This window comes from Pimephales promelas, chromosome 5 (assembly GCF_988280905.1).
Source record: "Pimephales promelas chromosome 5, fPimPro1.hap1.1, whole genome shotgun sequence".
NCBI lineage: Eukaryota > Metazoa > Chordata > Actinopteri > Cypriniformes > Leuciscidae > Pimephales > Pimephales promelas.
In genome coordinates this window covers 33749297-33776049 of record NC_142773.1, presented here as the reverse complement: position 1 = coordinate 33776049, position 26753 = coordinate 33749297, and the positions used below count along the sequence as shown (strand labels likewise).

The 26753-nt window shown below is 39.5% G+C and overlaps 1 protein-coding gene across 1 annotated transcript; it reads right to left on the bottom strand.

Annotated features, from left to right (window-relative positions):
• Positions 1 to 3545: 3545 nt before the first annotated feature.
• On the bottom strand, positions 3546 to 9710 carry LOC120481902 (uncharacterized). The gene is given in 5 exon segments (XM_039675769.2): positions 3546 to 5200; positions 5330 to 5419; positions 6951 to 7039; positions 7042 to 7152; positions 9662 to 9710. Coding segments are annotated over 5 exon segments (531 nt in total). The 3' UTR covers positions 3546 to 5008.
• Between the last annotated feature and the right edge of the window lie 17043 nt (positions 9711 to 26753).

The following is a 26753-nucleotide window of genomic DNA, read 5'->3' as shown; positions in this document are numbered from 1 at the left end:
TTCATGTTCATGACAGGTGTTATGTCATGTTTATGACAGTGTCATGTCAGTCTTTAACACAGTCTCATCCCAAGAAGTCATATAACTGACCATACATCAACATCCGCCTTTTTAGGGTACCCTTAAACGTCGGTTACATGACGATCCCGGGCCGTCATACAACTGATGCTTTACCTTTAACGTCGGTTAGGTGACGGGGTAGGTTTAGGTCTGGGGTAGGGTTAGGATCCGATAACGTCATCTAACCGACGTTTAAGGGTACCCTAAAAAGGCGGATGTTGACGTATGGTCAAAAGACGTCAAATTGGTAACACTTTATTTGAAGGGGTGCAGCGCAGTCTCATCCCAAGACATCATCTTACTGACGTCTTGGGATGAGACTGCGCTGCACACCCCTTCAAATTAAGTGTTACCAATTAGCTAAACTAACTAATTTAAACCACGTCCAAGCGAGTCTTCCAAGCGCAACCAGCAGACCTAACCTGTTATATAGCACAGGGGGAAGAAATGAAGAAGATGAGCAATTGGCAAGCGGACAGTAAATATCTGTTAAACAACTATGGGCAGGATTGAGATAGAGGCCAAAACAGAGGGCAGGGAGGCATTGCTGACCCAACGCACACGCCAGATGGCTGTAGCAGCACAGACTCTCTCTGCAGGGTTCTGGCCAATCCTGTGAGAGTTAGATGTATCATGAAAACTGATCTACACACAAGCCAAGCCGTGGAGTTCTGTTCGAGACCAATCTGTGAAACTTTCTTCACTGGCAGTCAGAGTGATAAAGCGCAGGTGAGAAAAGAACAAGGCGTGCACATCTGGACCACCACAGGTGGCCACGCCCCAGGCCCAAAAATGTTGTGATAGCAACACACGTGCTCTTGTGGTTTTCAGAGCGATGGATGGGCTCGGGTGCATGCTGCACGCTTAGCTCTTGAAGTGAGCTTGAAGTGTGAAAGTTGATTAGCAGCGAATACAACAGTCGCTCGTCTTGCTGACAGAAACAGAGTTTGTCCTCCTTGAGAGGATTTAGGCAAGCTTTTATTTGATCTCAGAGTCAGCCGCGGCTCAACGAGCCATTTGTTTAACAGAAAGATGCACTGCTATGTGTGTCAATGTGTCAGCTCTAAGCACACAAAACTGGCAACTGTTGATCTGGAATTCCCGTCGGTGTCAATCTTTCCGAGGATGAAACAAAACCGGCTGACTGAACTGCCTCTCCAAGACGGTTTTATTTCATACTTTGACTTATCAGGCACAGAGTACTCAAAATCTACCTCTGAAATAGCAGTTGATTCTGTCTGATGTCTCAATTGCAATTTGCCCTGACACAACATGGTTAAACCAGCTGCCACGACTGGACGCATTGCTATTTAATTAGCAAAGAAGTGCGGGAACTTCCAAAAAGTGATTGCATTATAAAAAAAAAAAATTAAAAAAAACATTTGAGTTGATCTTGCTAGGACCCGACAGATTGTTTCTCACTGAGAGCCCACGCTACATGCAAAATGCGTAGTGCTCGGTAAAAAAGCTGCAGCGGTGCAGATAATTGATTTGCTTATTTTGTTTTGTGCCGATAGGCCTCCATTTATTCCTCAGTGAAATTGTCGAAGGCAATTGGAGGGCAGATGGCATGCATACCGATCACCTCCGCGCGCTTTTAAACTCACAAAGCGAGCGTCCTACCCTGAACCGCACATATATCAATGCAGATGAAAATGCCCTGCTGGACTAATTATCACAGAATAATTAAAGATATGACCTGCATGGAGAGGGAAGAGGAGGGCTGCGGGAGGAAGGGGGGGTCTTGTCTGAAGGTGGTCCTGATGATGGAGTAAACAAAGGCTCAGCGTGCAGCCCCCAGGAGATGATTATGTATCAAAAGGTCAGAGCTTATACGAGAGCGACGAGGGAGGGGGAAGGGAGAGCGAGTGAGGCGAAGACAGAGAGCCAGAGATGGTCGAAACACAATTTCAAGGCCCTTTCAGAGTATTCAAATGTTTTGAGTACAGCCACTTGACCATGAGGCCTGCAATGGCCTCGTCAAGAGCTTTTAGTCGCCACAACACATTTGTTGCACTAATAGCCTTGAGCAAACAATCGCAAGACACCCTTTCGACTTCAGATAGTTTCGCCTCTTTTGACCCTTTAAAGGGATACTCCGCTTTTTTTGGAAATAGGATCATTTGACCACTCCCCCAGAGTTAAACAGTTTTACCGTTTTTGAATGTATTCAGACGATTTTCTGATATTTAGAAGAATATCAGTAACCAGACAGTTTCTGGTCTCATAGTAGGAAAAAAATATATACTATGGAAGTCAATGAGATTCAAAAACGGTAAAACCCAACTGTTCAACTCTGGGGGAGTTGTAAAATGAGCCTATTTCCAAAAAAAGTGGAGTATCCCTTTAACTAGAACTACAGCTAATCCGTCAACCCATCTGAAAAGCCAAGGGTCTCCCGAAGAGAGGTTTGGGGATGGCACTGCCCAAGTTTTTAAGGTATTCAGCATTTCTGTCTTCAAAAGGGATAAAAACAAAGAGCGCTCGCTCACCCTGACTGAAAAATCCAGTTAGTCCAGGCCATCCAGGCTAGTTTGCAGGTCCCCAGTATGGTGGAACAGCTACACCAGGTCAGATTTGCTTGAGAACAGCATGACTATGCTGGTCCAGCAGCTAGACAACCACTATACCAGCTCTTACTCAAAACAAGCCTGGACCAACATGGAATTCATGATGGTTTATGCTGGATTTTTCAGCAGGAACACGCACACATGAACAGCATTCTCGTATCATATGGGTGAGCTGATAGCGCAGCTTCAAGCTCAGCCAAGTATGCAGAGTCTTTGGAGTGTGGGCTAATGTCTGTTTAGTCTAGATCCCGTTTGTCTACACAGAATTCTGGGTAGCATTTGACATTCAAGTCTCTGTCAGCTTATTTCTAACAATTGCTTTAAAGCAAACCAGCATTTGCCAGCACACGTATCAAGTGGGCAATACATCTCATAAAAAGATAGGTTGTAACGTGCATTTTGAACAAAGAATTGCATTTGCACCAAAACACTGAGTGCTTGATCCAGTTTTCTCCCTAAGGGCGTGTTTCACAAACACCCAAAGATAGATTAGTATTTTAAAGTGTCATTACAGTGAGACAGAGGGTACCTGGCTGTTGTTGATAGCAGCATAAGAGGGGAATGCATCATGATAAACGTCTCAAAGCTGATTACAGTTCAAATGGATTTGAAATGCTTGCCTGATACACAATACTTAAACAGCTCCACTATTGTGGCAGTCTACACAAGAAAAAGAGAGAGCACCAAAAAGTTGTCATTTAGTAAACTAGTGAAATTTCCATGGGGGATTTAGTGTTTTTCTTCTTCTTTTTTTTTTCAAGCCTGAAATTAGCTCTGTGGGTGGGAGAGGTAATCATAAAGAGGAAAACACCTGCACGGATACAGGTGTATGAAAGCTATTAACACAGAGAGAGGAAACAGGGGGAAGGAAGAGTAAACTCACTCTAACCATGACAAATTCATAACAATGTTCCGGACTGTTTTATAGAGAGTTTATTTAGGGCTTCTTATTGTCATTGGATACAACATTTGCCATGACTTAATAAAAAATGCACATTCGAAGTTGAGTAAAATCACTAAATAAATGTTAATTTGGTGTGAAATGCAAATACACTTAAAACAATGTTGAATGTGCATCAGTAACAAAGAATGACATTACAATCATGATAATATAATATAATATAATATACCTTGAGTATGCAAGTAGTTCATTCACATTTCACCCCTGTGATATATTATTATGTAATCGACAGATGTATCACTAATATACATAAGTAATACGTTTTGTTTCTGGGGCTGGGGAATTTTCATGAGCATTTCTAATAAGCCTCTAGTTATTTTCACAAACTCTGTGGCTAATATAACTAAAGCAGCAGCCAATTTGCATTTTGCCTCTATGTCTTCCATGCCTTCATACCACAGAGAATGAAAGAAGCAAGCTATGCATTTCAAAACAAGTGTTTCTAAACAGTTCCTTACATCACTATATTATTCATAAATAATACAAAAATTCTGAACCGAGAATATCTAAAATCGGCAGCCATTAAAATGGATTTCACATTAATCTTAAATGCATTCAGTTAAATTAAAGCTGTTTGGTTCAATATTAACAAACAGCATATTCCTATGATAAGATCTGGGATATAGATCTTTATATGCCATGGACCTCATTGGCTTTCCCCAGCACAAGCCAGCTCAGACATTTGAGCGCATCATTAAGAAGTAATTAGTGGTTTTGAAAAGAACATTTTGTGTATGCGTGTCTTTATCCAGGAGAAAAAGATATTCAATCTGTGCTACAATCAGAACCAGCTGATGCTATGAGCCCAGCAGACACGATCATGTAATCTGTTACGCTGCTTCTACTTAGCTGTGTTTTGTCATTAGACTTGAAGCCCCTCCCCTTTTATAGGAGAGCCTGTTTCCGTGGACATTTTACCTCTGATCGCCGTCAGCTGAATGGCGAAAACTGTCCGACTAATGCCATCTCAAAATCAATCTGTGTGAACACCCCATGCAGTCCGGGGCTCCCACTGGTGCTCAGGACTAACAATAAAGAGCAGTAAATGCATTCCTATCAGCCAGGGTAGTGTACACTAAAACACTCCCCGAAGAGAGCAAAAATAAACGCCGTTCCCCACGAACCTCCCCTCGCAGCACACTCAGAGGATACAAAATAAACAAGTTGTGTGAAATGCAAAACGCCGCTCGCTGGATAGCACATGAAGCGGCGATTTGCCAATGGAGGTGGAGACGCTACACTGAGAGCAGGAGCTGTCTGTCTCCTGTTGCAGGAATCACACAAACCACAGTGAAAATGATTAGCTGTCTAGTTGCTACATAAACGGCCACAGTGCAAAGCCGGAAGGTTTTTGGGACCACCGGAGGTTATCTCCCCGAAGACAGTCGACAATGACTCTCCTCAACTACGCGTATTCTTAAGCAATAACAACGAGAGCCGTATTATCCACCCAAGAATACCCGTCACCGAAGAGAGCCTTAGAAAAAGGGGGCTTCGCCTGACTTTCAGCCATCACACAGTGGCATAGGCCAAAGCAGAGTTTTCTCTCTAGGGGAATTGATTGAAGATGCCCTTTACCACAAGCCAAGGCCCCCGTCAAAGGTTGCATCTGCAGACAGAAATGAACACACTTTGCATTTGTAGCAGGAGAGGGAGGATATTGCATGTAAAAAGTGCTTCCCTTCCTGGGTTTTAACTAGTTATGTGGAGAGACAGATGGTGAGGGGGATCATCTTACCTGGGAGAGGGTGCTCACGGACCTCACATCCCGTCCTCGGACCAGCCTGGCCTCTGGGGGCGGAAGCGCTCGCAAACATCTAGGCCAAATCTGGGAACGACGTTAAAAAAGGTAGGAATTAAACAAAAGTCGATATATATATATACACGTGCACAGGCTTGATATATCCTCCACCAGAGGTTTATCGTCACTGCACATTAACAGTCAAACACTGTCACCTTCAAAGCCTCACATGCTCATCACACACATTCAGGGAGGGAGCAAGAGAGAGAGAGAGAGAAAGAGGAGTCATACAGAAAATCCATTAGCAGCGGGAAGCAAATTACAGATCGTTTGGGGGGGAAAAAAAGGGAATGCAATGATGGCTGTCAGAAACGGGGAACAATGACTGTTATTATGGCTTTCATTTTCCGAGGGGAGCAGCAGCTCCCAAATGGAAGTGGAAAAAGATGGACATCAGAATATGTATTTTTACAGCTTTGTGGAATTCATTCATTCACACTTCTGACTCACGTGGAACCACAAATTACCAGGAACAAAGAGAAAATCCAAAGATTCTCTGTGCTAGGTATGTATATGTTTTTACAACAGCTTTCGTGAAACATTTATCACAGGCCATTAGCAAAAAAAAAAGCATTTGAATGCAAATATTAAGAGAATGAGCACTGAACAAAGGTGATTCACCATGACAGTTAAAGAGTGTAAAAAGCCAACAACAAAACATAATACATTCAAAAACATGGACCGTGGCTATCTTAACATGCTCACAGACACACCCATCCACTGATGCTTACAACATTTTGCTCAGTATTCACACAAAACAAGACACGTAGTAGAGAAACAACACATTGGAGACATTTGTGACAGCAGCACAACCACTGGTTCAGCACACCGGGCTTGTCAAAAAACAAACTCTTTTCTTATCTTGTTTGGACAGCCCTGTCAAAGCTAAAAGACCACCCTCCCATGCCCCCAAAGCATGCATACAGCCAGGTTCCCATGGCAAAACGTCTTCCTCTGGGCCAGGCACAATTAAATGGCAAAAATACTTCACTCTCGTCTCCAGAAGCGTTTTCCTGCAGCAGGTGCACGAACGAGAAGTCACGGTGACTGTCCCAATCCTTTTGTGACTTTTCCCTCCATTTTGGGGATTTTGAGAACAACAAAACAACGAAACATGACGTGAGCTGGACAAAGAGGACAAACGAAAGAAAAGAGAAGACAAAACGTGGACAAAAAAGCTTTTCTCTCTCTCTCTCTCGTGAAGCTCCTCTTCATTCCACTCACACATCATTACAGAGGCTCACTGACACAGGGCTCCTGCTGTCTGCCAGTGATTGCCATTTAATTGAAGGAGCAGGAATCCCATGAATATGTTAATACGGCAAACACAGTTGACAAATCCAGCAGAAAAATATCCACCGCCCCGATAGTAGCGCGATTACACAAATCTGCAGCACAGTGACAATCAGCTCACACAATACCCATGGCAACAAATCTTTCATTCCCCCACGATATTGTGACGAGTCACAAAAGGAACAAAAGGCAAAGTAGTGGCAGAAAAAAACAACAAAAAAAAAAAAAACAGGCAACAATCCTTACTCCACTGAAGCAGGCTTACCCTAGAGATCTTTACAGAGTGGCACCCGCTGAGCACAAAGCCGCCCATCCGTCCGCTGCCTCGAGCCGGCAGTGACGGGGAAGGCTGAGTGCCTCCGTTCTTTCAGGTTGTTGTGCCGTGGATCCGTCGTCGCCGTAAGACCATGTGCCCAAACGTGCAGGATCCCCCAAGGGAGTCGAATCCCTGCCTGCCCGAGGACACGCTTACCACCTCGCACGACAAGAGGAGAGAGGTCTGCCAGTTGTTGCGCGCAGCAAACTAAGTCACAGGAGGATGAGAGGAGCGAAGGAGTTACAGAGAGAGTGGGAGGGAAAGCAAGAGTGGGAGAGAGACAGACTGAGTGAGTATGTGGCTGTAAGGATAAGATACTGAGAGAGAGAGAGAGAGAGAGAGAGAGAGAGAGGGAGGAACACCTAAAATACCCAACCACAGCGCTCAGTGAGGAAAGATCCGTCTATCTTTCGATCTAAGGAGGGATGGACACTGAGAAAGAGAAGCCGAGAGAGAGGGTCTAATTAGATTTGAGCTCCAACGCAGTAAGCAAAGGCAGTGAGCCATGAATCTCAAGCATCTAATGGTGGATTAATTGAGGGAGATCTGATGCGCACTCCTCTCGGTCTAGTCTTCATGACATCTTATTGGACTGTGGCTCGGTCCTCTGGGACTGCTGTTACGACAGTTCAGGAAGCATCATTTCCACCAACACCGGCACTGCCATCTGTATGCATGACTTCACCGCTTCTCACAAACCCTTCAGTTCACTGTGAGAGACATTCACTGTAACGCAAAAATGAGAAACGTTTTTGTGTTCATATTTGAATGAAACTTCCTACATATTGGGAGCTGAAAAACCTTGCAAATGTTCTATAGCTGAAGATCTAAATAATTTTCATGATAAATGTCAGTTTGTCACGACTGTTTAATCAACTAATATAATAAAAGATATATGCAATCCAAATATGTACAACATGAATCACATTTATCATATTCAATTATTGCAGGGCCCGTTTAGGCCACGCCATCACTATTTAAATGTTATGAAATATTGTGCAATATTTGTGTTTTTCTCACATTCAAGACGTCACATTTAAGAAATTTAAAGATTTTACGGGAAAATCATATCCTAACATCAGAGTACAAAGTTAGCATAGAATGCAGATATATCACTTCATTGAAACAAAAAAAAAAACACATTTCAGATAATGAAGCACATCCTGCTTTTAGCTTAGACAAAGGCAAAGAAGTGATTGACCCCATTTTGCAACTACATACTGCCCTCTGTTGGCTTGTCCAGCAGTAGTTCACATATTTCAGAGCCACTCCTTTGGGTTGATTTTATTACTGTAGCCATCGTTACCATTATGCTCAGAATATGTGCTTTCTCTGGCTACTTGACAGGAAAATCGTATTAAAATCTGCTGCTTTTTGTGTTATATGTTAAATGTATATAATTTGTGTATTATTTATTAATTTTACTTTTATTCAGTGTATTTTGCATTTAAATTCTTGGACAAATCATGCGATCCAATCAACAATCAAGTCAAATGTGAAAATCATGGGTCCCACTTTATATTAAGTGGCTTTAAGTACTATGTACTTACATTTAAAAATAAGTACAATGTACTTATTGTGCTCATGTTTTATTGTAAATCACTTTTGGTGCTATTGAGGTGGGATACGGGTAAGGTTAGGGACAGGTGTGGTGGTATGGGTAGGTTTATGGGTAAGGAATGGGTCAGCTGTGTAATTACAGATGTAATTACATAAATTAATTACGGCTGTAAGTACATGCTGGTATTTTTTAAATATAAGTACAATGTAAAAACATGTATGTACACAATAAGTCCATTGTATCAAATTATTAATTTCAATGTAAGTACATGGTACTTAAAGCCACTTAATATAAAGTGGGACCGGTTCGGTCGTTAACATTAGTTAATGTATTTACTAACATGTACTAACCATGAGCAATACATTTGTTACTGCATTTGTTCATCTTTGTTAATGTTAGTTCATGAAAATACAGCTGTTCATTGTTTGTTCATGTTAGTTCACGGTGCATTAACTAATGTTAACAAGATTTGAATCAAGTATTAGTAAATGTTGCAAATAACATTAACAAAGATTAACAAATGCTGTATATGTGCTATTCATTATTAGTTCATATTAACTAATGTAGTTAACTAATGTTAACTAACGAACCTTATTGTAAAGTGTTACCGATGCATTCATAACACACCAGAACCTTAGATTGACTATTCCTCAGCAATTGTGCATTGCATACTGGTGCTGTGTTTCACACTTTCACACTCTTTACAACAGAAAAGGGTCAAGATATCAGTTAGTAAATCAAATACACCTCTACTATCAATAATCACTCTTTTTCATGTAGGCTAATCGGTGGCAAGCTGAATTAAAGGATTAATGTATCTATCAAGGGAGTATAAAGCTGCTCAATCTCAACCTTTACTCTCATAAAACATTACGCATCCAGCCATGAATCTCAGCTGAATGTGCTTCGCAAACAGGCCTCTCCTGAGCGTTTCCTAGTTCACTCGCTCTCGTTTAAGGAAACGTAAATCTTTTATATGTATATATTCTCATTTAACTGAGAATATACATTGTATCAGTATCTATTTTTAAAAAACTACATTTTCCAACTTCAGGGTTTATTGTGCTGCAAGAGAAAGTGGATCGCCTGGAAATCGCACCTGTATTCACAGCTACAGCATTCTCCTCCAATAGTGCAGTTTTGCGCATCCTGGACTAAAAGTAGACAACGGATAAAATTTAAATGGTGTCAGCAGTTTAATAATATGCAGTACAGTATAAGGGTTCGCCAAGACGGCTGAACCTGCCAGTGGCCCGAGATGCAAAACATACACCCACGCACCAGCGGATCACAGGATTGGCCCATCCTGTCAGATTGGAAGCAGTCAGAAGGGAGCGGCACTCTTTCACTCCACCCCTCCCCCTCACAAATATGCTAATTAGCTACTCTCTCATGCTAATTATTTGCAAGTTATGAGTGCTCAGAGTGGCATCTGCTAAGACCGGTCTGGTTCAAGCATGTGCGCAAGTCGTTCTGGGTTGATATAATGTAGTTAAGTAGATATTTTTTTTAAAAAATACTCATCAGGACATTTTGATGTAGCCGTGATTAGCATTTATGCATGCAAAACGCACCATTAAATGGAAGTTTACACATTCAGATCTCATATTCTAAACGTTTGAATTATATCTGATCCAGTAATGCTGAACTGAGTGGCTTTTCAGCAAATAGGACCTCCAAATCTTGCAAATCTCTCATCTCAATATTGTGTCTGTCGCTAGCATCAGACAGTGACATTCACAACAGTACATCTCCACATCATTTACATGTATGGTCTCACAGGCCATTTGATTTGCAGTGGAGAAGGCCAACTCCAGCTCTTGATTGCACGTCCACTCCAGCATGAGATACACACACGGTGGTGAGTGCATTTTTTACGCGTGTATATGTGCAAGTGTGTCTATGTGTGTGTTGGACCATGGCTGACGGGATGTTTACACATTCTCATTACATTGGGATCATGTTGCTTTTGGCCCCGAGTGGCAGGCTGCGGTTCCTCTACCTCACACATACTCAGACACTATATTCTATAATCAACAACTCATGGAGTGTTTGATTATGACAATGTCATTCAATAAAACACACAAAAGCCCTTTTTTTGGAAAATGATTATCAAATCATTCTTTTAACTACTATCTGCCAGACGCAATTTTACAAACAACGCTGAAACAAGTCTATCTCTTCTTTCAAAATGCGTTGCGCAAGGCAAGTATCAAACGCTGTGCCGATACACACTCGCATTTAGGAGTCGGGACATGACGAAATATTCACATTGTAAATTGACTATTGATATGCCTGGCTCTCGAAGGCGAATCTCAAGAACTGCCTGTGACGTGACGCTGTTTGTATCTGAAAATAAGTGTCCTTCAGATCTATTTACATACTGGCTTGTTTACTGCAAAATACACTGGAACAGCCACACTGAACGAGTGAAAAGACTAAATTTTATCTGCTGCGAAAGCCAGGATCGAACACGAGTCGTCACGCGTGAAGTCGTCTCGACAAGTCGTTCAGCCAGCTAAACTTTTACTACCCTGTTAGAAAAAAATATGTAGTTGGATAGTTTCATGTGGTTCTTTTCCCTCGCTGTATTATGAGTAGGGTTGGGTATCGAGAATCGAGTATCGATTGGAATCGGGACTAACTTTTAGTTTTTCCCGGAATCGTTCAAAAGTTAAAATTTCAATTCCTAGTTTCGATATTCACAGTTCGCCGAGCGGAAGAAGAAACGAAGAAGCGTCTACCGGAAGTGTTGGCATAACCGCATGAGTCGAACATGAGTAGCTTACGTCGGTGGTCCAAAGTGTGGCTTCACTTTTCTAAAAAATAACGAAATCTCGGAAAAATGCAAAATTTGTGACAAAAGGAGTATTTGTGACAGAAGGAGTATTTCCTTCAGAAAGACCGTTGGTTAGCAAGGTTAGCTAAACTTTTTTGACCCTGCTTCTTAAAAGAATCGGAATCGAGAATCGTTAGGAACCGGAATCGAAACAACGAATCGGAATCGGAATCAGAATCGTTCAAAATCAAACGTTACCCAACCCTAATTATGAGTTTGCTATGTGAGGAGAAATGAGCTGGTTACGTTCGTCAGACTACTATTGTTATATTATATATTAAGACCCTTGGCGCTTTGTATACTTTATCCATGATGGTTTATAATGGACTGTGGTACAGAAACTTAGCTTACCCTGGCTATTCTCTACTGTCTCAGACGACGATATGTTTGTCCCGTTTTAGCAACCCTAAATTTAGCAGCCCTTAGTGCAACTCGCAACTGAACCGCTACATGCCGCTAAAATCTACACACTGCACCTTTAAATCTTGTGACTGGGAATTCATTTGTAAAGCTTTACAGAACCAAATGAATAAGGCATTGTAAATGTTTAACAGGTGATCATTAGCACTCATTAGTTACTGGGAATCTCAGCGGAAACCACTAACATGTAATACTTCAACATTTTCCAAAGATACATAACTGAACTGATAGTAAAATTTTACCAATTACATTTGTAATGGATATTATCTTTCTCTGACAATGATTCAGGGATGTACAAAAGTATATGAAAAGACTAAATTACCTTTTTAGACCAGTATTGTCTTGTAAAATTACTCTAATACACAGCCTCTCGTGGCTTATTCCTTTATTTATCAGTGTAATTGCAATTTAAATTGAGTTTACAATGTAATCTGTTACCACATTGATGCATATAATAGTACTGTCAATATGCCAAAGCTGTATAGCACTTGACTGTGATGAAGCAGCTGAACCAAACTGCTCTGCCCGTCTCCAGCTCGCTGCCATACGTCTGGCCCTGCTACCCACTGGCATTTAAAGAAAGCTCCAAAAGACCTGAATCAAATAAGGCTTTATGGTGTCCTGGTCCTGCAAATGTTACATAACCCTCAATTACATGCAGATTTCCCATGAGATTGACTGGCCAATCGACCCCAGAAGGATGTGAGGAGGGGTTGGGTGGACAGGAATACTGATAAGTTAAGAAAAAGCTCATTTAGACCTGAATGGAAATTATTGACCTGGAAGCAGCTTCTGGTTGCTTGTTGATTTGTTGCCGGTTCTGGCAAGAGCAATTACTGCTGTGGTCTGGTCACTTGGAGCCAGTGATAAAAGTTTAAGGCAATGTGAACAGGAACTAACTAATCACAACATTACAATCCAAATTTGTTTATATTTACAAAATACTATTAAGTTGGTGAGTGAAAAATTTTGTCAGTTATATATATATATAAAATTTTGTCAGTTGTATAAAGGCGAAGCAGATTTCATTAATAATTGATCATTAATAATTACATAGTCAGCATTATCATTTGTGTTAATTTTTTTTTTTAGAGTTTTACCATTCTGAAACCCTGAGAAATTTCAGAATGGCAACAACAGCAATATTCAAGCTGAATGGACTCCACAAGTTTGTTCAAAATCTGATGATCACGTTCTCCACAATCATTTTTAAGGTTGTTGAGACCATCTTCCACTCCAAAAGTTCCCTCGACAAGAAAACTCTACACTTTGAAGTGGATATTTTTCACTTCCTTTGTGCGGAGAGCACTAACCGGACACAGTTATCTGCCATCGGCATTGTGACCAAGAGACTAATGGTGCATTCACGTGCTATTGGAAATAGGATATTTTCCACTTGTGAACTGGTATTTACCAGTGCGTTGCGTTCAAGTGCTTTTGTTGTCGTAATGTGGTAAAAAAGATGGAGATCCAGACCTGTTATTTAGCTAAAACTATTTTAGATTGCTTAAGTCATCTGCAACAGCAAGAAAATGATTTATCAAAACTCAAAAGATAAATAATATGCTATATATTTTCTAGATCATGAATAGTGTATATATTTTTACCATTCACGACTCTTGCAGTGCTCTCCGCCTTTTTGAAAAGTTCAAAGTTTATCTCATCTCAGCAACTCGTCCATCAAAATATTCGACGAGTTGCCCAGTGGAAAATACCACATGAGGGGGCGTTCATGTGCATTTTCCACGCCGGCTTTTGGTATTTACCATAAATACCATAGCACATTAACGCAGCATAAGAGTATGGTTGCTTCTAAAACATTATCGTCAGGAGTTCCCTCCAATATGTTTGTGATGTGGCAGGATGTTGCCTCACCGCACACATTAGTGAGGTTTTTGACCTAGACCTCGGCTCCACTCCAGTGGCGCAGGTGCTTTAGTCTTGGTGTGCGCAGAGATTTCACATGGTAAGGCACTTGTTACTATGGCGTTGTGGGTGTAGTGTTCCCACAGCATCTCGACGCAGCTCTAGATCCCTTGAAAGGGAACGTCTCAAGTTACGACTGTAACCATGGTCCCCTAAAGAGGGAACGAGACACTGCATTGCCCTGCTTGCCTGTGAGCGACTTGCTTCAACCTATCAGAAGCTAGTGACTGTTTGTTCCAGGTATGGAACAGTTATAGTTTCCTGGTCGACGCCATTGGACTGATTTCATAAGTGCTTCATCATGACGTAATCACACAGAGGCGTTCCCACAGTGTCTCGACGCAGCGTCTCGTTCCCTCTTCAGGAAACCAGGGTTACAGTCATAACCCGAAACATTTTTCAACATTGAAGTCATAATTACTTTTGTGACCATTAGAAGAAATAAAAGTCAAACGCATTTGAAGAAAATGAGGATGTACGGAACCATTCACGTGCTCACTAGGGACGTATCTCGTGCTCACAAGAAACTATGGCCCGCGCAAAAGAAACGTATTTAGATATTCTCGTCGGTTTTATTTTTGCAAATGGCAGGATTGTACATTTTTGGGTGAATGATCCCTTTAAGAATGATGTGCTGGGAATTTTCTAAAAGAGTAAAAAATAAATAAAAGGGTAAAAGATGAGGATGAAAATGTGACAAAACTGTACCAGGGCACTTTGTGGTTAGACATTACCCTGGATTACATCACAAGCTGTTCTGAACAGCCATATTTTACAATGCTCATTTTTATTCTCTGCTCTTTCCTATTGCCCTGGAGACTAAGCCTTGTAAACAATCAATTCTGTAGTGTTAGAATAAGGGGTGACTCATAATCAAAAGATAAAGCAATAGGTATCTGTCGATACGGTCAGCCTTGAGACCGTCTATGGCATGGAGCAGCAGAGACAGGTCGCAGAGATTAGCGCTGACCTTTGCCGCTTTGACATTCAACCATTTGACTTAATTAATAGCGAGCAGCTCCCCCGCACGCCATTCGTCATGTGTGTACTGTCGTCGGGCAGGTTAGCAGGTTAGTCTGACTGCACTCTTGGATCAAACCGCCTAGCACAGGAACAGGATCCGACAAGATAATCAGCATGAAGCTTATCCGGCGAACCTGTAGGGAGGTGTGAGGGGAAGTGTCTTTCTCAAAGTGGTTTTCATTACTGTGTAAAGAACTGAAACATCCAGGAATGTTACTGCCATTCTTTAGATAATCATAAGTGAGAGGTATTATATGATAAAAAAAACAGCTTTATTTCAGATAGTATCCCTCAGTTTTGGGAATCTACACCAATAGAGAGATCCCTTTGTAAAACCAAAGCATTTTAAAGAATTAAATTGTAAACAAAACCAAATTATTGTCACATCAAGTTTCATTCAAAATCATCTTTGATGCTGATATACTCTCAGCCTGTAGCAATGCAATAGAAAACGCAAACAAGATTTTATGCATTAAAAATGTAGTTTGGCATTTTCCGCAAAGCCCCTGCTGCTGTTTCTCTTCTATGTTTAAAAATATTCTTTGTCAAAGAGTAAAGCAGAAAGGAATTCTTGCTGAATAATATTTGTCACGTTACAGTAACAGTTTAGGGTATAGATTAGGGTTCAGTTATTAACAAGTAGCTAGTTTAGGAGTTTGAGGCAAAGTTGTGGTTAATAGTGAGAATTGGACCCTAATCTAAAGTGTGACCAGCTACTAAAATTAAACATTGATGAGACCGAACACTGAACTGAAAGAATTGTGTTAAATACACAGGGAGAGTAATTAGAGTAAAACAGAACAGGTGCAGGAATTAAAAAAAAAAAAAAAAAGTTTGCTCTAAATTTCAAGTTCTTTGACAATTGTTTTTATGTGTCCTTACACTGTAATTACACAAATAAGTACTGAAAAATATTAATGAACAACATGTATATGTCATGGTCATTTTTAGTTTCACTTTCTTTAGTTCCCTTTCGAATGGTCACTTCGTATTGCGCAGCTAAATGCAGTAGGAAAACTCTTTTTTCTCGATTACTGAAACCTACATGTAAAAAATAATGCGTTATACTTTGAATCAATATTGATAATTTCAGAAAGTTGTGATATCCTTCAAACGGCACGTCCATTAAAGAAGTAGTGATGTCCTTTTCGTGAATGAATCCTTGGACTGATGCACAATTGAGTCATTAGCAGCAGTTAACAGCTCAATGGAGGGGAAGATTATCAATGAAGAACTTTATTTTTGTACTTTTAGTCAAACAAAAAGCTATTGCTTCAGAACAAGGAGTTGTAAAGGACATAATAATGACAGAGCATTTATTATGGGTGACTTTTAAATGAGGAAACGATTCAAAACATTTTGATCAGACCCAAATCTGTACATACTGCAAGTGGTCAGTGAGCATGGCAAAATGGTAAAGAATATGGAGAATGTTGCCTTCAGGTGGGAGCAGTTAGACAGCATATAGCTTATAATGAGGAATTTTCCCCTGCTGCTCATAGATCTGGTGGGTCGATCATTAGCCATCTCCATGCTCACTGATTTGTGTTTTAATGGCTCTGTCTGACTGTCCAATAGCTATTTATAGACAGAGAAACAAAGTGGTAGCCAACGAAGGCTTTTCAGGGTATATTTTACATGGTAAACTTTTAAAAATAATGGCATCCAGAAGGAATTGAACATTTATGTTATAAAAAGCTTATATAAACATGCAAATTAGGTTTAGAACTTTAAACAAAGAAACATTATGATGTAAAATATAATAATACATATTAATAAAGCAATTATACATATTATTATAACAATATTTCAGATTCTGCACTATTTCTAGGTCACTATCTTTTTTTAATCAGTACTGAGGCACAGGGCACAAACTTAAAATTTATATACTACAATATGGAGAACATCTCTTTAGTGTTCATAACCATAGTAGAATCGTTGTACAAAAGGTCAGATAGTCTTCCAATGAAGCTCAAGATGCTCTGTGAATCATTCTCAAAGATGAATAAACCAAATATAACATTATGAAATTCAATTATATCAATATTATAAATTGTAATTTTAAAAAAAATTTAAATTAGAAGCATTTTCACTAGTGGTCTCAGGAAAAAAATCTGTTGTGCAGTATTTTCTCAAAGCATTTAGTCACTTTTAGAAAATGATCACAGGCTAACAAGCAAACTATGACAAGCGTGGGTAATCAGACAAGAGCAGAAAACAAACATACTGCATAATATTTAACAAGTCCAATCTAGCCAGCAAATCTCACTGCATGAATCAGTTATCATTTCGGGAAAAGTTTTCGGTGACTAATTTGTTTCTTGTGAGAGTTGTGTGTGGGTAGTCTGAAGCCTGATAATGTATTCCATGACAAGACTTTGCAGCGATCTGCATGCTATTCAGTATCTCCCTCACAAAACCGTTTAGACACATGCTTCTCATTGCATTCTTCCCCTGCATGCTCATAAAATATATCATATAAAAAATAGACGTTTTCACATACGTTGTCACATTGGGAGCAAATAAAGATGAATCTAATCGCAATCAACTCAGGATACAGAAAACAAACAAAACTACCAACGTAAATGTGACGATAACAGACAATCAACTAAAATAAATACAGTTTAAAGGGTTAGTTCACCCAAAATTTAAAATGATCCCATAATTTACTCACCCCTTAAAGGTGCCATCTGGCACATAAAAACAAATCATATTCTATATTCCATAACAGATTGGGGCAGTATACCTCCAGAAAGTGAGTTGTGCCGCGGCCGCGCGCACTCTCACGTCTTCAAACAACACGAGCGAGCGCTGTTTTGCTCTCTCTTTCTCGCGCATTTTATTCAAATCATTTGGCACGATAGTAAAAGGTTGGAAGACCGCAGTTTCACGTGGAGCATTTGGAGATTTTTAGAGATCAGAGACTCAATGAAAAACATCTCAACACTAAATGATGAAGACCGTCTCATAGACGCCCGTCTCAAATACAAGCTGGTGCATTTCGACAATATGGGACTATAAAAGCCTTGGCTATTATTTTAAGTTTACGGTATTCGTTTTGTTCATATTACACTTTTATTGTTAGTTTGAATTAATTTGACAGACAGCATTCGCTGATGTCGATCAAGCTAGCCAACTCACACAAATTCACCGTGAGACACACGCAATTGACACTTAGCAAGCAGGTTAGTTAAGCTCTCAGATTCTGTCAATTTTATTACGCAATTCAAACAATAAATGCCGTTTTGGCGCTTGTACATGTTACATCACAGATCCCTAGTGTACGTGAACCGATCATCTCTACTAGCTAATGGAAAAAGAACATGAACACTGTTGAAAGATACAATATGCTACAACTTACCAAAATGTATTCCTCATGCATAATGTCGACCAATCATTTTTTGAACTCTTCCCTGAACTGAAATGTAGTAGTGGGCTGTATTTCCAAACGACTGACATCAGGTTCAAGTACACACACAAGCCGGCGGGACTTACTCGTGTACTGCAGTTTGGCTGGTGGTAATGTTGCCCGCCCGCCTACCGCCTCCCATGGCCGAAACTGGTATTACGACACCTGCCGGGCCGGGGCTAGTAATTTAGCATGCTAATTTAGGTTTATATCTCGGCAGCACTATAACTTGTCAGTTTTTTTATGACATCATTGCACTTATTTCTTCTCATTCTTTTGATGCGTGTAGCTATTTTTTTTTGGATATTTTTACCTCAATCATTACATATGGCACCTTTAAGCCATCCTTGGTGTGTGCGAGTCCAGTTCCAGCCGAAGAACGACCTATGACCAAAAGTATGACGTAAGATGTACAGTTGAAGTAGCATGCTTAGGTGAAAGTAGACTCATCTCACTTTGTCAAAAGGTCATGCGTCGAGTCAAAATTTGACCAGAACTCGACCGGTACGGCTGTTACAGGAAGCCAGTAATGGTTTCTAAAGTTATAAATATGGATATTTTTCTTACAAAAACCCATCGCTTCATTTCAGAAGTCCTTTATTAATCCCCTGCAGCCATATGGATTACTTTAATGATGGATGGATGGATGTGTTTTTTGGGCTTCAAATTCTAAGTTACCATTTATAATGGGAGAACCTTTCACTCCCATTATAAAGCTTGGAAGAGCCAGGAACTAAGATTGTGTTTGGCTGAAAGAAGAAAGTCGTATTCACCTAGAATAACTTGAGGGTGAGTCAATTATGGGATAATTGTCATTTTTGGGTGAACCAACCCTTTAAATACCAAGCGGCAACATTCTAATCTGAAAAATGCCTACCCGGAAGTGCGAAAAACTGCAATACATTGAAAATCCGCTAGAGGGAGGTCCCAAAAGGGAACAAATGTCCATTAGACTCCATGTTAAAATGTCCGTTTTCACAGCATAAATTCATGCTTTTACAGGTTGGTCCCATGGACTTATATTGTATTTTTGGATAGGTCCCGAGTGCCTGACAACTGTAAGGGGGTGAATTTTTTTCTAACTCGTTAGTTTAGGTCGTATTTAGATATAAAATATATGGCAAATAATGCCGATTAACTTTGATTGACAGCTGATAACGGGCTGCACCGAGTAGAATTTGACGTCTCGACACAACACATCATACCACCTCTGTATACTTTCTGAACATTTGTATTTTGTACTTCCCAAGATTTTCCAATATGGCGCTGCCCACACCCCCAATAAACCGCCTCAAAACTGTTCAGAAAGTCTGACGTCACATATACTCATATTTTTTACAGTCTATGTTAAATACACTGACCAAACTAATAAATGAAATGATCATCAGTTGTGCGATATAATCAATGAAAAACCATAGCAACAAACTGAAAACAAGAACACAGAACTAAATGATAAAAACCCCAAAACAGAAACAAACCCACACAATCCACAGACGTAGCATCCTGTGTGAATAACAGATGCCTGTATTCCAACACATTTGAATCATTAACACATCCAACACTGACCATGGCACTCTCATTAATATCCAGTAATCCCCAGTGTCCACTGGGTTTCAACACACTTGTACCTTTCTTGTACATGCTAAGCCCTGTGATTTGGTTTTAAAGATGTGTCAGTCCAAGTAAAACCATTTTGATCAGAGCAAATAGAGTCAGTAAAGCGAGTGGGCCTGTTTTTAAAGCCCATGGCTCCACGCAGCTGGTCGCTCTGCTCTGTGGCCGGGCAGCAGATGACTTGTCAAGACGGTTTTATGTATTTTTATACACACACATATATATTGGTTTCTACCCATGGACTGTGAAGCATCGGCCTCTCCTGGCAGCTCCTCTGGCTGTTTAGAATCATTAATGTTCTCCAAATACCCCAGCGCTCCAGCAGCCCCTGCCGAGCATGGTGGACTGGAACGCATCGCCTGCAGGGAGCAAGATAAAACCAACAGAGAGAGAGAGAGAGAGATTGAAAGAGAATCAAAGTCCAGCATCAAAAAGTCAGCTTTCCCTTATGAAGCTGTAAAAAAAAGGGTGGGTACAGGAGAGAGAAAGAAAGAGAAAGAGAGGAAGATGGGGAAATAGTGTGTTGGGAGGAAAAACGTGGAGCTTGCTAGATACGGCTCCAGCTGTCAAGGAAGTCATACAGCTCTCTGTAATGGAAATTTCTGATAGGTCCAATGACGAGCGGAGAGTACATACCACTTTTTTTCTCTCTTTTAAAATAAAAAAAAAAACTCTCCTCACAGATGGACCTCCAAATGTTTCGGGGGAGGCTCTCTCTCTCTCTCTCCTTCATGGCAGCATGGGTATATTTGGAAACTCAACAAACACAAGGGCGAGAAACAGTCGCCACCACTCCCTGTTGCGAGGTTCTGGAAAGGCACACGAATAACTTGATCGTTAGCCTGATTGAAATGAGGGTAAAGAAATGATGAGCTTCCTGACCAGGTGCGCTCTCCGTTTGACTTTAGAGCAGATCAATGATATCAGATTAATCTACAGTACAAACCACCAGTGGTGCAGCAGGTTCTGGCTTCTAGGAGAAAAAGGTCTCAAAGGGTGTTTCAAACACACGCGATTCAGATCTGAGAATATTTGCGGAGATTACTTTTTTGTGCCATGAGGAGCAGATATTGGAAAACCTCTCTGCTGATAGTTTTCTGCCAGAGAGCTGATGAGTGGGCAGTTTCATGTGTACCGTGTTTGTGAGAATATAAAGTCTACTCCGTTGCATCGCTCTGAAATATCTTGGCAGTATAAGCGAGCGTGTAGCTGAAGTCCAACATCACTGATCTTTGGCCTTAACGTGAATGTACAAAGTAAATAAAAGACAACTTTAAGTGTGCAATCACAGTCAGATGTGCAAATATTGGGGTTTATGCGAGACACATTGGTGACTAACCAATAGGAGGCCCACAAAAGACGTTGAATCTCAACAATAAACAAGATAAAAATTGGTACATAAAGAGCAGAAAGAAAAATATCTGGGCCTATCCCATCATTTCTAAATTCCTACATACATTTATTTGAATCTAGGTGAGAATTAGTAAATAAATACAGTTTTTCAAAAACTGATTATTAAATTTAAACTACCCATTTTTAATATAAAAAAAATGATTTGAACGCTTTTGTTTAAAGTAAATTTTGTAACTATGTTCAGTTGAAGAATGTAAGAATGCAACATTGAAAATCTGCATGCATTTAATATGTATGTGTATGCATGTATGTATTCAATTTTACACTTTCAATTATTTTACTTTATTTTTTGCAAAAATATTTTAACAAAATATAAAAAGGATTAACAATGCAGATTTATTTTTTACCGTCCTCTTTGATCATATTTGCCAAGAGAGCTAATAATTCTGACCATGATTGAATTCATGAATACATACTGTACATACTGTATACAGTATATGTATGTATACATTCATTAATTCATCCATTTAATCATTCATTTCAGAAGTATGAGTGCACATTGAACGTGGGATGTATTTCTAATTTAAATGCATCACGTGGAGGGTCAAACTACTCAAAATTGAATTTTAAATGAAAAAATAAAATAAATAAATACATTTAAATAAATAGTTAAATAAATAAATAAATAAATACATACTTAAATGGTTAATAAAACAGAACAATAATTTATTGAATTAATCAAATCACCAACATATATATGTTGGTGATTTGATTAATTCAATAAATATATATATTGTATTTCATTTTAGCATTACTTTGCATTCATTTTTAATTTGTGTCATTATCTTTTGAAAGATTTTAAATGCCACCTGAGATATGTGTATGCAATTTACTTATTAATGTTATTTAGTAATATTATATAGGCAATATTGTAATCATAACTATTAACATAACCCTCCAATGTTCTATTCCTATATATACGTACAGATGTAAATAAAGATTTCAAACACAGCTTTTCCAAGGGGGTCCAATTTCATGTACCTGCCAACGTCCTTGGTGATTTGTGTAGAAAAGTGTCTCTGACCTGTAAAGGCCATTGCACAAAATCTTCGTATGCGTTTTTCCGTATTCGTGATTCAGTGGCTCTGAACTGTCAAAACACCATTCAAACACCATTCAATGCGAAAAACACATAAAATAGAACCAGATTTGATTTTTTTTATGACTGATGAAAGTTTCGGAGGCAGTATTGTCATAACGTGAGGTCGTATTTATTATTTAACGTGCGAAAATTTCGGACTCAGTGTGCAAGGGCCTTAGGAGTAACATTGAGAAGTACACATTATTCAGCTAAGTGGTTACTCAATTTTTCAGAGGCAGATTCTTAAACGTTTACATTCCTCTTCCAATCTGAATTTGGCTACATTCTTGATTCTAAAGATCACAGATTTATTGTTTAGTGTGCGCCTGTGGCATAGAGCGATACATAAAACATGAGAGGGTTTTGGAAAGACTGGAGCCGTCTTCCATGAAGTGGAATTGCTAAAGAGGTTCAAATTCCAGCAGAGGCAATGGGGTGGAAGAGCTGAACTGCTGAGAGGGCCAAGAGGAGCGAGCGAGCCAAAGGCCCGTTTGAGGCACTTTTCCTGCTCTCGCCTCATAAATAATGCAGCGGCGCTCATCTCATTTCCATGCTTGCAGTCACGAGCGGAGTGCTAATAGCTTAGCTAATTGCTCTAAACAGGGGCGGTGGTTAATTGGGATGGGGGGGACTGCATTAGAGGAACGGCTTTAATGAGTGACGCCACACTACCAGCATCCTCTGATCCACATGCCAACCTAAGCACTGCAAAACGGCCCTCGCTCTTTTTAACCCCCAGCCCATTCGCTCAGACAAATCAATGACACCGCCTGGTGGAACATCGACAAGAAGATTTCTTGTCGGGTAAAAGATCGTGCAGTCCCAACACCGCAGATGGGGTGTAAAAACCAGGGCATGATCAGTGTCGGATCTTGATTGAGAGACGGAGGCTTGTGAAGTGTGTAATTCAAGGAAACACATCAGCCTTGCTGTTTCCTACCCATGGGAAGACTCTTTGTCAAACACCCCGTGAAACCTGTTCTCCTCTGACTCCACCGCCATGCGTTTCGTACTCAGATGCAGGACAAATAAAAAGCACAGGTTGTTTCGTTTCAACTGGGGATTAAATATTTATCCGGCGTATTTTATTAACAGGCCGAGGCGCTCAGGCGAAGCAAGCGCCACAGCTGTTCTGTCACATTTCTAAATAGCTGTGGGTTGTTTGTTGTATTGTGTGCGGTTTATTTATTTATTAATATTTGTTTGTTCTCATGTACCCATGAGAAGACAATGGAATTCCACATCAAAATAAAGAGATCGCATAAGAACTCTTGACTACATTCAGGTGACTCATCCACGCCGCTGTTGACTGACTAAAGTGTGTTTCCCTGCACATTTTTGAACGCTGTCACATCTCCAGCTGACATATTAGCTGTTCATATTCCCTTTGCACGGTTTTGCCATCCCAGACTTTGTTTACGTAAAGACTTCTGATGATTTGTATCTCTCTTTCTTTTTGGGGGGTTTAGCAACAGCACAGAAAATATCATACAAGTGCGAATTCGAAGGAATGTGTGTGTGTTGTAGGATTAATGCGGGTTTTTGTAGCAACAAACAGGTTTTTGTTGTTGTTTCTTTTGTTTGTGCGCCCAAAAACAGGCTGTAAACTAGTACACGTTTGACAAGTAAGCGAAAAAATGCTGTGTGCTCTTAAAGCTACACTCATTTATGTGCGTGTAATCAAATTTTTGCTACAAAGTCTGATTAATGACTAAATGTATTGAAATAAGAAAACGGCATGAAGCTAATACTCACTGAGTGAGGGTTAGATCCATGTATTATAGTTTTAAAGTGAATATTATTTTTACTTTATTCAACTGCTGTAGTATTTCTTACATGAATGCAGACCGACCTGACCCAAAGTTAACAATTGTGTTTTTGTATTTATTTGTCCTGTTGCTTATTGTACACTCTTTTGTTATTCATTTTTCACTGACCGTTTACGTGTTCACATTCTATAGTCCAGTATTAGTCGTTGTTTTAAGTAGTATCAAAATAAGAAATTAGCAAAAACTCTATAAAGCAATATACAAATCACTATATAAATACAACTACGCATTTCGTAAAATAAGAATTTGGCGATTTAAGATTTAAGCTGATATCATCTAAAACCCCACTTTGAAACCTATAGCATTTCCACAATTTTCATGTAAATGTAATCTTTTATTGAGCATTTTTATAATGAACTGAATTATTTTTGAATGTTTTTATCAGAACATGCAACAAAAAATGTCTTAAAATGTTTTTATTTAAAATTCCTTGCCTTCCATCGCTCAGAAGTTTTGCAGCAGAACATTTACCATTTACCATTTACCAAATTGCAGCATGACGTGATGTAGCATAAACTAAAAGGTGGCGCAAGAAAGAGACATATCAGCTTTTTAGCAGTACAAACAAGCTGATCGAAGCAGAGTAGCATAGACTGTAAAAAATTATGACTGGTGTGCTTGTAGCAAACCATTATTTTGGCTTTCACATCCTGCCTGTCTTTGTTAGCATCGCTCCCTTGTGTATGCTAATTGCAGGGCGAGTTTAAATCAATACCTTTGAGGGAAGGAGGTGATGAAATTCATCCAAACTGCCGTGTGCTCACAAAGGCCTCATTAAAGAGTGGAGCTACCATGATGCCTCCCACTCAACACCCCCGCCAGCCTCCCATCCCTTCTCACTCACCGATATTTGTGTCTTCGGGTCCCATGCCATGTGTGCTTTTAGAGCGAAGTAGTTCCTGTCATCCATTCATTTGGACTTGAGCTGGGATCCCATATGATCCAAAGGCAGAAAACATTTCTCTCACCTGCCGATAATAAAAGCAACCTGGAAACAATGTGCATGAGAGAAGAGATGGATGAAAGGGATCTGGTGAGGAGTCAGAAAATAATGGGAGAGTTTGTAAGGGTGAACTGCCACACTCCAATTTTACACACACGCGCGCGCGGTTCCTTGCATTAACTGTAAAGGTGTGCTAACTGTAACTGCTAATTAACTTTATTTTAGGACAGACAGGGGAAAAGGTGGAACAGTACACAATTGGTAAAAAGTGAAATTCAAAAGTGATTTAAAGCGATTAGTTCACCCAAAATAAAAATCTGTCATAATTTACTCACCCTCAATATGAAACCCTTTCTTCTGCTGAACACAAACGAAGGTATTTTGTAACCAAACGGGTGGGCCCAATGGGCCCAATTGACTTCCATAGTATTTTAATTTTATTCCCACAACTGATTGGTTGCAAACATTCTTCAAAATAACTTATTTTGTGTTCAGCTGTACAAAGTTCGGAACAACATGAGGGTAAATTATGGCAGAATTTCATTTATGGGCAAATTTATTAAAAACACCACTTTGCACACATATTTCAGTCTTATTCGCTAACACCTACAGTGATTTTGCCAAGTTCTATTTTACATGCTGTATTTCAAATTCATTTTGAATTTGAATATTTGGGTTTATTGTTCACAATATTACTATTTTGTTTAGGCTATATGTTTCCGACTTAAATGCATGCAATGTAGTAATTATACAATGCCCAATTCAGAGATATATGCATTTGGTGCACTTAAAAGCAGCAAACGTGAAGTATTTTCTGATACGAGGTGAAAGGCTGTTGAATAAGCTGCTTTTGTCCATTTTTGATTGATCTATTTTCAAAACTTTACATTTAAAAAAAAAGCTGTTTTATAGGAGAAGTCACAGATAATTTTGCGATATGTAGGATTCGATGATATCATGGCTATGATGTGATTGGTAGGCACAAGCACTGTAAAAAAAATCGTTGGTTTAACTTAAAAAATTAAGTAACCTGGCTGCCTTAAAATTTTAAGTTCAATGAAATGGAAAATTTGAGTTAATACAATGAAGGAGATTGACTTAATCATCAGAAACTCAAAATATTATGTTATCTGAACTATACAAATTATTTAAGTTGATTTGACAAAAGAAAAAAAAATGTTGTGATTACACTTTTTACAGTGAATCAAATTGACCGTTATGGTTTTTCTCCAACGGTAGAGCCACAGAGCTTGGTATTTTCCCATAATAAGAACGACACCGGCATCCCTTCAATCAAATATACCCTAAAAAAAAAACACCCTACAAAGTGTCAGCAAACCTCATGGCAGCAAAGACAAACTTATACAAGGATTGACAGGCAGAAAATGTTTCCGACAAAACAAAAAAACAACAAATTTTATTCGCTCTCTTTGAGCCCAGGGCTATGAGACATGTGCGATTTCTCAGGATACCTATTTCAGTGATATCTGTAAGGAAGTAGGGACTTTTTGCATGCTATTTCCAAAAAAAAAAGAAAAAAAAAAAAAGCTTGCAGCAACTTTAAGAGTGTTGGATTGTATGGCAACACTGTGTGCAACATATTGCTTGCTTTACTTTTGTCACATTAACCTAAACTTTCTTAGTAAAATTTACATTAGAGATGTGTTTATTCAGTTTCATTTCACAGCAAATGA